We start from the raw sequence: 13,006 nt of genomic DNA, 5'->3' as shown, positions 1-13,006 counted from the left end.
TCTTTTGCTTTTTTTTTTTTTGGGGGGGGGGGGGTGGCTTATCCTCACAACTCTTCCCCTGTTACGCTCATGGAATGTGGTGTCTAGATTTGCTTTTTTTTTTTAATTGTTGTAGGCTTTTAACAACAAAACCCCTCTTTACAAATTTTGTGGAATTCACTGACTGTAATTCTGCTTTAGTTTTTTTTTATTTGATTGAAAAAAAAGGGGGGGGGTAACATTTTCAAATCATAGCCATTAAAAATGTATGTGTAATTAGTCAAAAATGTTTTGTAAGTTAAAGATTATTTGAAAAGTCTGTCATTCTGATAGGGGCACGTCATGGCATACGTTTTGTTTTTAAAGTGAACAAAGAATGGTCAGTGAATTGAAAACACAATACATGGATCTATGCCTAGCAAGGTGTTATGTGGAGGTCTAGCAAAGTCCTCTGTGGAAGTCTTGCAAGGTCCTCTGTGGAGTTCTAGCAAGGTCCTCTGTGGAAGTCTTACAAGGTCCTCTGTGGAAGTCTTACAAGGTCCTCTGTGGAGTTCTAGCAAGATCCTCTGTGGAAGTCTTGCAAGGTCCTCTGTGGAGTTGTAGCAAGATCCTCTGTGGAAGTCTTGCAAGGTCCTCTGTGAAATACTTGCAAGGTCCTCTGTGAAATACTTACAAGATCCTCTGTGGAATACTTGCAATGTCCTCTGTGGAATACTTGCAATGTCCTCTGTGTAATATTTGCAAGGTCCTCTGAGGAAGTCTTGCAAGGTTCTCTATGTAAGTCTTGATCCTTTTTTCTTTCTTTTAGGCCCTATACCACAATCCGTGATTGCAGTATTTTCTCTTTTCGTTCAAAGATTTATTTGGGTACGTTTTATGTTGTTTTTTTTTTTAATTCAATGGGAAACGAAAAATCTAGCTCCACTCGTTGCTTCTCTTCCGGACAAACTTAACGCAAGTGACAAGGTCAAAAAATATAGACGATGAAGTGTCAGAGAAGCAGCTCCCCACCCTTCAGAGTACCGGCTCCCCACCCTACAGAGTACCGGCCCCCAAACTACAGAGTACCGGCTCCCCACCCTATAGAGTACCGGCTCCCCACCCTACAGAGTAGCAACTCCCCACCCTACAGAGTACAGGCTCCCCACCCTACAGAGTAGCAGCTCCCCACCCTACAGAGTACCGGCTCCCCACCCTACAGAGTACCGGCTTCCCACCCTACAGAGTAGCAGCTCCCCACCCTACAGAGTACCGGCTCCTCACCCTACAGAGTACCGGCTCCCCACCCTACAGAGTACCGGCTTCCCACCCTACAAAGTAGCAGCTCCCCACCCTACAGAGTACCGGCTTCCCACCATACAGAGTACCGGCTCCCCACCTTACAGAGTAGCAGCTCCCCACCCTACATAGTACCGGCTTCCAACCCTACAGAATACCGGCTCCCCACCCTACAGAGTACCGGCTTCCCATCCTACAGAATACCAGTTCCCCACCCTACAGAGTACCGGCTCCCCACCTTACAGAGTACCAGCTCCCCACCCTACAGAGTACCGGCTTCCCACCCTACAGAGTACCGGCTCCCCACCCTACAGAGTACCGGCTTCCCACCCTACAGAGTACCGGCTTCCCACCCTACAGAATACCGGCTCCCCACCCTACAGAGTACCGGCTTCCCTCCCTACAGAATACCGGTTCCCCACCCTACAGAGTACCGGCTCCCCACCTTACAGAGTACCAGCTCCCCACCCTACAGAGTACCGGCTTCCCACCCTACAGAGTACCGGCTCCCCACCCTACAGAGTACCAGCTTCCCACCCTACAGAGTACCGGCTTCAAACCCTACAGAGTACCGGCTTCCCACCCTACAGAATACCGGCTCCCCACCTTACAGAGTACCGGCTTCCCACCCTACAGAATACCGGTTCCCCACCCTACAGAGTACCGGCTCCCCACCTTACAGAGTACCAGCTCCCCACCCTACAGAGTACCGGCTTCCCACCCTACAGAGTACCAGCTCCCCACCCTACAGAGTACCGGCTTCCCACCCTACAGAGTACCGGCTTCCCAACCTACAGAGTACCGGCTTCCCACCCTACAGAGTACCGGCTTCCCAACCTACAGAGTACCGGCTCCCCACCTTACAGAGACCTGCTTCCTTGTGGTCTCCATGACACCAACAGCTATACGAATTGTTTTTAGTTCTTACTCCTCCTCGTCATTTACTCTCTCTCTCTCTCTCTCTCATTCTTGTGTCAGAGAGAGAGAGAGAGAGAGAGAGTTAGAGAACATTGCCATTATGAAATTTCTGTCCGGAAACAAAATGTCAGGAACAGAAATGACGTTGCGTAAAATTAAGTCTTCAGTAAATAGACGGTAATAGAGTGACTCTTTTTTTTTTATTGACGTGCTTTCACTGTCCAATTAAGAGGTAGGGGAATTTCTCATCAGACTAGGGGATACAAGTGTACAAGTGTGTGTCTGGCCCAATACAGAGGCCAGGTAAAGTGAGACATAAAAGACTAGAGGATACAAGTGTACAAGTGTGTGTCTGGTCTAATACAGAGGCCAGGTAAAGTGAGACATACAAGACTAGAGGATACAAGTGTACAAGTGTGTTTCTGGCCCAATACAGAGGCCAGGTAAAGTGAGACATACAAGACTAGAGGATACAAGTGTACAAGTGTGTGTCTGGTCTAATACAGAGGCCAGGTAAAGTGAGACATACAAGACTAGAGGATACAAGTGTACAAGTGTGTGTCTGGCCCAATACAGAGGCCAGGTAAAGTGAGACATAAAAGACTAGAGGATACAAGTGTACAAGTGTGTGTCTGGTCTAATACAGAGGCCAGGTAAAGTGAGACATACAAGCTAGAGGATACAAGTGTACAAGTGTGTGTCTGGCCCAATACAGAGACCAGGTAAAGTGAGAGATACAAGACTAGAGGATCTAAGTGTACAAGTGTGTGTCTGGCCCAATACAGAGGCCAGGTTAAGTGAGAGATACAAGACTAGAGGATACAAGTGTACAAGTGTGTATCTGGCCCAATACAGAGGCCAGGTAAAGTGAGACATACAAGACTAGAGGATACAAGTGTACAAGTGTGTGTCTGGCCCAATACAGAGGCCAGGTAAAGTGAGACATACAAGACTAGAGGATACAAGTGTACAAGTGTGTGTCTGGCCCAATACAGAGGCCAGGTAAAGTGAGACATACAAGACTAGAGGATACAAGTGTACAAGTGTGTGTCTGGCCCAATATAGAGGCCAGGTAAAGTGAGACATGCAAGTGTACAAGTGTGTGTCTGGCCCAATACAGTAACCAGGTAAAGTGAGAGATACAAGACTAGAGGATACAAGTGTACAAGTGTGTGTCTGGCCCAATACAGAGGCCAGGTAAAGTGAGAGATACAAGACTAGAGATACAAGTGTACAAGTGTGTGTCTGGCCCAATACAGAGGCCAGGTAAAGTGAGAGATACAAGACTAAGGATACAAGTGTACAAGTGTGTGTCTGGCCCAATACAGAGACCAGGTAAAGACTAGAGGATACAAGTGTGTGTCTGGCCCAATACAGTAACCAGGTAAAGTGAGACATACAAGTGTACAAGTGTGTGTCTGGCCCAATACAGGGGCCAGGTAAAGTGAGAGATACAACTTTGTGAATTCAACAAATATTTTGCAGAAGGAGAGATAGTCGTTTCTCTTTTCTTTGATTGTCTTATAACTATCGAAAATTTTTATGAAATTGTGAAATTTGAAATAAAATTACTTAGAAAAATATAATATTATAAGCTAAAAGTTGAGGTAGGTCAAGATGGCGACTGGTGAGGATCTGCTATTTTTAATGTGAAAGAAAATAATTCTCATGTCTTATAACGTTTTATTTGCATAGAATTCTTAGAACAATATTTTAAAATTTGCTTGAGTGATTATTTAGGCTTTCTTGTTTAATAAAATGTTGTTGATTTAGTCCTAGACAACCAAGTTTTCATAAAATGTGGTTTATTTAGCCATAATTCACAATTTCTTTATAAAATGTAGTCTATTTAGGCCTAAGTCCTGGACACAATGGGCCTCATAAAATGTAGTCTGTTTAGTCATAGTCTCAGACACCATAGTTTCATAAGATGTAGTTTGTTTAGTTTGTTTACGCATAGTCTCAGACACAGTGCTCTTATAAAATGTAGTTTGTTTAGGCCTCAGTCTCAGACACTATGACCTCATAAAATGTAGTCTTTTTAGTCCTATGTCTCAGACACAATGGCCTCATAAAATGTTATGCCTATGTTTTTTTAGACGAGAATGACATTTTTTTTCTGCGTGCGTGGTTGACTTTTGGAAAGTGGAGTTTGTTTGTGGTCCTGGGTTTGAATCTTCGACTTCATCTTGTAATCACCACAGATGATACTTTACATCTTTAAAATAAATATATATATACATTTGATCCGATTGTCACTACTAGTATTGGACGGCTATACACTCTCGTTCAACAGCTTGGTCTCAGCAGCCCATCAGAGAGAATCGATGAAAGACAACCGACATGTGTTGTCATCAGCTAAAGACAACAGAATCATTCCCCACTCCCACGACGCTCCTTCCGGCAAAATAAAAGACTTCCTCCAGGCTTTGAGTTCAAATCTAAGCTGGAGATCTTTCAATGTGTGAGACGAGACAAGAGCAGTAGAATGGCGCTTAGTACTCCAATCATTACCCCCCCCCCCCCACACACACACACCCTCTCGCCATTCTAAATCTTCCAACATGTTACACAACTCCGCATGACTTTATTTTGATCGCTTTGTCTCCCCTGGTTGAACTTTCCCAGGTCATGGAGATAACCAAAGACAAGTTCAGCCAGTGTGATAAGCTTTGTTATTGTCCTGATTGAACCTGGTGAACTTGACAACACACAACAGCTACATAGAAATATCCTAAACACAATAGATTATGTACTGCTTGGTACGGTCAACATCAATAGTTGAAATGACTCGCTCAACAGTCAAATTATTCTAAACGTTTTTCCTTGTGAACCTTTTGTTGTAATCCAACTTTTTAAAAATGTGTTTATTTAGTTGTATTATTATTTCTTGTGACTTTCGTCAGTGGAGGCGTCTTTAAGTTGGTGTCACCCGGTGCGTCAGGCTGTCAACTTCACCACATACACCAGTTCAATGCACCAAATTTCCACCCATTTCTATGCAACTATTCCGCTAGAGAAACCAAACGAATATATATATATACTTAAGCTTTATGCAGACGTCCAAACAGAAACACGTGAAAGATGATTGTTAACTAAATCAAGTCGTGCGATACTTTTTAGCGTACTAGTCAACCAGGAAACTTGTTGCTATTGACCCCATCAGTCTGGCACCAAAACGTCTGGGCTCGCAGGAATGATGCACTATGTCTAAGACTACATGTATACAATACGATCCTCGCTTGCCAGGCAATAGAATGGTCAGTGTAGAGAGATAAACTACTTGAAGTAAGTTAGAAATGGACATGAACTTTGAACTCAGCTGCAATGAATACAGGTTCTGACACTAGGTCTGCATGAAGCACGGACCTGAAACTCTCAAGTGCTAAACTTTTTTGAGCAAGATTACGTGTCCAAACAATTTTTTTCTATAACGATCTACATCTCTCATAGATCTACATCTCTCATAGATCTGTATCTCTCATAGATCTGCATCTCTCATAGATCTACATCTCTCATAGATCTACATCTCTCATAGATCTGTATCTCTCATAGATCTGCATCTCTCATAGATCTGTATCTCTCATAGATCTACATCTGTCGTAGATCTACATCTCTCATAGATCTGCATCTCTCATAGATCTACATCTGTCATAGATCTGCATCTCTCATAGATCTGTATCTCTCATAGATCTACATCTGTCATAGATCTGCATCTCTCATAGATCTGCCTCTCTCATAGATCTACATCTGTCGTAGATCTACATCTCTCATAGATCTGCATCTCTCATAGATCTACATCTGTCGTAGATCTACATCTGTCGTAGATCTACATCTCTCATAGATCTACATCTGTCGTAGATCTACATCTCTCATAGATCTGCATCTCTCATAGATCTGCCTCTCTCATAGATCTACATCTGTCGTAGATCTACATCTCTCATAGATCTGCATCTCTCATAGATCTACATCTCTCATAGATCTACATCTGTCGTAGATCTACATCTCTCATAGATCTGCATCTCTCATAGATCTACATCTCTCATAGATCTACATCTCTCATAGATCTGCATCTGTCATAGATCTGCATCTCTCATATATCTACATCTGTCATAGATCTGCATCTGTCAGATCTACATCTCTCATAGATCTACATCTCTCATAGATCTGCATCTGTCAGATCTACATCTCTCATAGATCTACATCTGTCATAGATCTGCATCTCTCATAGATCTACATCTGTCGTAGATCTACATCTCTCATAGATCTGCATCTCTCATAGATCTACATCTCTCATAGATCTACATATCTTATAGATCTGCATCTCTCATAGATCTACATCTGTCATAGATCTACATCTCTCATAGATCTGCATCTCTCATAGATCTACATCTGTCATAGATCTACATCTCTCATAGATCTGCATCTCTCATAGATCTACATCTGTCGTAGATCTACATCTCTCATATATCTGCATCTCTCATAGATCTACATCTGGCGTAGATCTACATCTCTCATAGATCTGCATCTCTCATAGATCTACATCTCTCATAGATCTGCATCTCTCATAGATCTACATCTGTCATAGATCTACATCTGTCATAGATCTACATCTGTCATAGATCTACATCTGTCATAGATCCGCATCTGTCATAGATCCGCATCTGTCATAGATCCGCATCTGTCATAGATCCGATACAAGAAAATATTTGCAAATTGAACAAAGTACCACGTTTAATATTCTACAAACCAACTATAGTTTGTTTAAAATATTTCCATTCCTTTTTTTAGCGTGTTTTAGTTGGCAGCTGATCCCCACCTTTCCATGTTTCTGCACCAACAGCGATTTACATGACAGCGTTGTACTTGCTGTGCGCATGCTTCAATGAATGAACATGGCAGCCATATCTACAAGTTCAACAGTGTCAATAATACAGTCTACGCTCAATGTGTTTGGGAAAACTGTACACAGAATGAATGTTGCTACGATATGGGAATATAGATTTTCACTTCCTGTTCTGGAGACATCATAATACCACATCAATTCATCATTTGTTTTTCCCCCCACCCCTCGCTCACTCTTCTCGTTTCCTATCCCATTACAATTGCCCTTGACCACTGGTCAATCTAAACAGAGAGTTAAAAAAGAATCCACGTAATATGAAGAGGGCAGGGCAGGTCTGACTTCTCTCGGGCGTGACAGCCCAATGCGTCCAGCTGTTCATCTCATTAACAGGCTTGACCTTCTGGCCAGCTAAATGAATGCCACAAGGCCTCTTTCCACTTCCCACGCACTAGGTGGTCTAAAGCTGTGTGTACAGCAAGCCCAATTACCGTTCCATAGTCTAGAACACTTGCACACAGAGAAACTCACTAGACAGAGGTGTCAGGTCTGAACAAACAGCAGACGGATTGAACACTTTCACTTCTGGACATTTTTATTTCTTCAAAATGTATGCTTCATTTAACATTACTAAAAGATGTACATACAGATGTACACAAACTAGAATAAACACCTAGAAATTGTACATAATCTTAATTCAGACAAAATAGTGTTACTCACGTCATAGTAGCTAAGGTCAAACCCTCACCCTCTCTATAGTCAAGTTGTATTGGCTGCCATCTAGCCATGCTGCCACTGTTCACTCAAATGAGAAGTTTTATTCACTTGTATAAATGAGACATTGTAAGTGACTTATTTAGAATCATTTTATAAAAGCAATTTATATATTTCCAGTCACTTACACAGATAGCGACAGCCTCCAAACTGCTAAGACACAAACTGAGTAAATGTGATAAAACATTGTCATCTCAAACTTCTTGACTTCTAGAACCTTGTGAGAAATAATTCTGAAGTCCAGTTCTAGTAGATTGGAGATTGCTTCCCAAAATCTGCTTCATCAGTTATTGGTTTGCATTTCCGAATCAATTCATTCAATTGATCAATTCTAACTAGGTTTTGAAATGGTCATAATCATTCTTCTCTTACAACAGCTTTTAGTGACGTACAACTAATACACTGTTTACTCGTGTGTCATGCTGGCTAATGCACTGGCTACTCGTGTGTCTTGCTGGCTAATGCACTGGCTACTCGTGTGTCTTGCTGGCTAATGCACTGGCTACTCAAGTGTCTTGCTGGCTAATGCACTGACTACTCGTGTGTCTTGCTGGCTAATGCACTGGCTACTCGTGTGTCTTGTTGGCTAATGCACTGGCTACTCGTGTGTCTTGCTGGCTAATGCACTGGCTACTCATGTGTCTTGCTGGCTAATGCACTGGCTACTCGTGTGTCTTGTTGGCTAATGCACTGGCTACTCATGTGTCTTGCTGGCTAATGCACTGGCTACTCGTGTGTCTTGCTGGCTAATGCACTGGCTACTCGTGTGTCTTGCTGGCTAATGCACTGGCTACTCGTGTGTCTTGCTGGCTAATGCACTGGCTACTCGTGTGTCTTGCTGGCTAATGCACTGGCTACTCGTGTGTCTTGCTGGCTAATGCACTGGCTACTCGTGTGTCTTGCTGGCTAATGCACTGGCTACTCGTGTGTCTTGCTGGCTAATGCACTGGCTACTCGTGTGTCTTGCTGGCTAATGCACTGGCTACTCGTGTGTCTTGCTGGCTAATACACTGGCTACTCGTGTGTCTTGCTGGCTAATGCACTGGCTACTCGTGTGTCTTTCTGGCTAATGCACTGGCTACTCGTGTGTCTTGCTGGCTAATGCACTGGCTACTCGTCTGTCTTGCTGGCTAATGCACTGGCTACTCGTGTGTCTTGCTGGCTAATGCACTGGCTACTCGTGTGTCTTTCTGGCTAATACACTGGTAATTTGACTGACTTACTGATAATGCATCATGGTTACTTTAATGTCTTTGAGGCTTAGTGGTAAAGCGCCTGACTTCCGAATCGAGGGCCCCTGGTTAAAATCGTGGTGAAGACTTGGATTTTTTTAATTTCGGGATCTTTTGGGTCTCTGAGTCCACCCAGCTCTAATGTGTACCTGACATTAGTTGGAAAAAGTAAAGGTGGTTGGTCGTTATGCTGGCCATGTGACGCCCTCGTTAACCGTGGGCCACAGAAACAGATGATCTTGACATCATCGTCCCTATAGATCGCAAGGTCTGAAAGGGGAACTTACTTTAATATCTTACTGGTAATGCACTGGTTATTTCATTCACTTACTGATAATGCACATGTTTTTTCATTGACTTTCTGGTAATGTACTGGTTATTTCATTGACTTACTGGCTACTATAGTGTCTTGTACTGGCTACTATAGTGTCTTGTACTGGCTATTTGTCTTGCTGGTTGCGATCTTTATCCTCTAAAAAAATGTTTTGCAAATTTCCTCGAGAAATAATTGACATGACATTAAAACTTGAATGCAAAAAAATGGTGGGCTACTTTCCCACTACATATACTTATATTTGAATTATCGCTATGTAAAATATGCCTGCCAGTTATCTTTAATTCTAATGTTCTGTATCCGTTGTTTTAAATAGCTAATTATCCATTAGTCTATGAAATGCTGCATCTGCAGGAGTAGAAGAGTCGACAAAGATTTTTGCTATTGATTTTTTTGTAAGTACTCCACGCTTTCATTCACTGTTTTTATTAGATTATGGTTCTGATAACTAAGATAACTATAGCCTAGATTTCAAGAACTTTGTCAGTCTCTTAACTCTATGTTCTGATAACTAAGATAACTAGAGCCTAGATTTCAAGAACTTTGTCAGTCTCTTAACTCTATGTTCTGATAACTAAGATAACTAGAGCCTAGATTTCAAGAACTTTGTCAGTCTCTTAACTCTATGTTCTGATAACTAAGATAACTATAGCCTAGATTTCAAGAACTATGTCAGTCTCTTAACTCTATGTTCTGATAACTAAGATAACTATAGCCTAGATTTCAAGAACTATGTCAGTCTCTTAACTGTTCTGATAACTAAAAAAAAAAAGTCTAAAGGTTTGAACACAAAGAATGTCAGACACAAGACTAACTTACAACATGGTCAGAAATAAAAATGTCAGGCTTTTCAACTTCAACTGTCCATTGTTTGGTGAGTCCAGTCTTTGTCTATTTTTGTTTTCTAGACTGAGCCTGGGTATTGACCACTCCATTTCCAAGATAATGATCAGCTGTTGTCTATTCGCTTGACCAACGGAAAGATTTACACGTTTTGCAGTTCCGAGCGTCTCGGGGGTCACTGATAAGAAACAAGTGAGATGACCAGGGAAGTGTGGGACTCAAGGAGGGGCTGGGGTCATAATGAATTGCTGTCGCAGACGATACCATCTAACACCCCCCTCCGACTTCTACACAACAACATTTAGTATGTAGCCATCAACACGTGTTAGTGTGGAAATAGTTTGTAAGAAAGTCTCCAACGTCAGCGAATGTACTTATCACAACTGACCTAGCTTGTTAGTAAAGGTCAGCTATAGAGCTTTTACATTTATTGCAAAAGTTGATCTGTTATTTATGTTCCTTAGTATTTACCTTTATCTTTTTTTTTTATAGCAACTGCTAACAAATTGAATGCGGTGACTAGTAGAGATTAATAAAAGAGATTAAAAACTCGTTTAAGCTTGGCATCCCCTGCCATGAGCAAACTGTAGAAGAAAAGTAACATCAGCTTCACAGTAATATTAAAACTGTATTATTCCTCAATGGTTTCTATGCTTCTATATAGTTGTGAAAGTTGGACACTGAGGCTTCTATATAGTTGTGAAAGTTGGACACTGAACACTGAGGCTTCTAAATAGTTGTGAAAGTTGGACACTGAACACTGAGGCTTTTATATAGTTGTGAAAGTTGGACACTGAACACTGAGGCTTTTATATAGTTGTGAAAGTTGGACACTGAACACTGAGGCTTTTATATAGTTGTGAAAGTTGGACACTGAACACTGAGGCTTTTATATAGTTGTGAAAGTTGGACACTGAACACTGAGGCTTCTATATAGTTGTGAAAGTTGGACACTGAACACTGAGGCTTTTATATAGTTGTGAAAGTTGGACACAGAACACTGAGGCTGAAAGAAGAATTCAAGACTTTGAGAGTAAATGTTACAGAAAAAAATGCTGAGTATCAGATACCAGGAAAAGAATATTTTTACAATTCCACACTCTGGCTGGCAAAAAGGAAGAGGACCTCAATACTGTGAAGAGGCGAAAGCTGATCTGGTTTGATCGTATTGTAAGATATAATGGCAATGTCTTCGGTTCCGTATATTAAGAATGCGTGCAGTGATTCACATGACTATGTAGAGTTTAGACCCAGTTGTGACCTGCATATATTTCCCGCAACTGATGCAGACAAAGTTGTTGTCCGCTGTCTGTAAGACAAGACTCATTATTAAAAATCATTTTTCAATGTAGAGTGGAGGGATGCATACATATTAGACATAAAGAAACAGCAGCACCAGGGACCTAGCTTCACTTCTATATTTACATTGGAGGGATGCATACATACTAGACATAAAGAAACAGCAGCACCAGGGACCTAGCTTCACTTCTATATTTACATTGGAGGGATGCATACATATTAGACATAAATACATACATACTAGACATAAAGAAACAGCAGCACCAGGGACCTAGCTTCACTTCTATATTTACATTGGAGGGATGCATACATACTAGACATAAAGAAACAGCAGCACCAGAGACCTAGCTTCACTTCTATATTTACAGTGGAGGGATGCATACATACTAGACATAAAGAAACAGCAGCACCAGGGACCTAGCTTCACTTCTATATTTATAGTGGAGGGATGCATACATACTAGACATAAAGAAACAGCAGCACCAGAGACCTAGCTTCACTTCTATATTTACAGTGGAGGGATGCATACATACTAGACATAAAGAAACAGCAGCACCAGAGACCTAGCTTCACTTCTATATTTACATTGGAGGGATGCATACATACTAGACATAAAGAAACAGCAGCACCAGAGACCTAGCTTCACTTCTATATTTACAGTGGAGGGATGCATACATACTAGACATAAAGAAACAGCAGCACCAGAGACCTAGCTTCACTTCTATATTTACAGTGGAGGGATGCATACATACTAGACATAAAGAAACAGCAGCACCAGAGACCTAGCTTCACTTCTATATTTACAGTGGAGGGATGCATACATACTAGACATAAAGAAACAGCAGCACCAGGGACCTAGCTTCACTTCTATATTTACAGTGGAGGGAGCACGAAGAAAGGGTCATTGAAATAGAATGTAGAAGAATGGACTGACCTCTCTCGTCATGTGCTGATGACAGGGAAAAATGGAGGGATTTCGTCACAGCACCCCTACGACGAACTGTCACAGCACCCCTACGACGAACTGTCACAGATCTCATAGACAGTTGCCAAGAAGCACAAACTTCATTCAAAATCAGGTACGAATTTAATAGAGATATGTATACTCTCCTAGTATGAAGTGCGTGCTAACATAAGTAGCTAGTGCACCTGCCTCATTGTAAATGTCGTAAGAATTGAGTCGAATAGTCCAGCTGGCTGTCAGAAAAAAAAAACTGATTTGTCTGGGAAAGATCCAAGCAGATCTACATTTTTAACATCCCTATTACCGATGGTACGTATCCCAAGACGCTCTTGTTCCTTCTCTGTACCCAAACAGACTTGCAGGTGTCCGCCATAAATGGAACGTTGTGTAGGTAGTGACCTGCCTGGTGGGGGGGGGGGCTTCCTACCATCCCCATCAGGACTCGGTCTTAGTGTATATACCCCCCAATGGGGTTTCAGTTTTGCTTCTCTATTGGCCTAATAGTCTCCTGTAACGAACCTTTCCTACCGAGCACCAGGCTG

At 41.9% G+C, this 13,006-nt stretch overlaps 1 protein-coding gene across 1 annotated transcript; it reads left to right on the top strand.

Moving 5' to 3' along the window:
• The first annotated feature begins 962 nt into the window (after window positions 1-962).
• Window positions 963-2,150, top strand: LOC129923442 (uncharacterized). Its single transcript, XM_056014351.1, has 2 exons — window positions 963-1,135; window positions 1,250-2,150. Exons 1-2 carry the CDS (start codon window positions 963-965, stop codon window positions 2,148-2,150), a joined length of 1,074 nt encoding a protein of 357 aa, XP_055870326.1.
• Window positions 2,151-13,006: the final 10,856 nt, after the last annotated feature.

This window comes from Biomphalaria glabrata, chromosome 16 (genome assembly GCF_947242115.1).
Source record: "Biomphalaria glabrata chromosome 16, xgBioGlab47.1, whole genome shotgun sequence".
NCBI classification, from domain to species: Eukaryota; Metazoa; Mollusca; class Gastropoda; family Planorbidae; genus Biomphalaria; species Biomphalaria glabrata.
The sequence above is the reverse complement of the archived record's forward strand: the minus strand, read 5'-3'. Positions and strand labels throughout refer to the sequence as shown.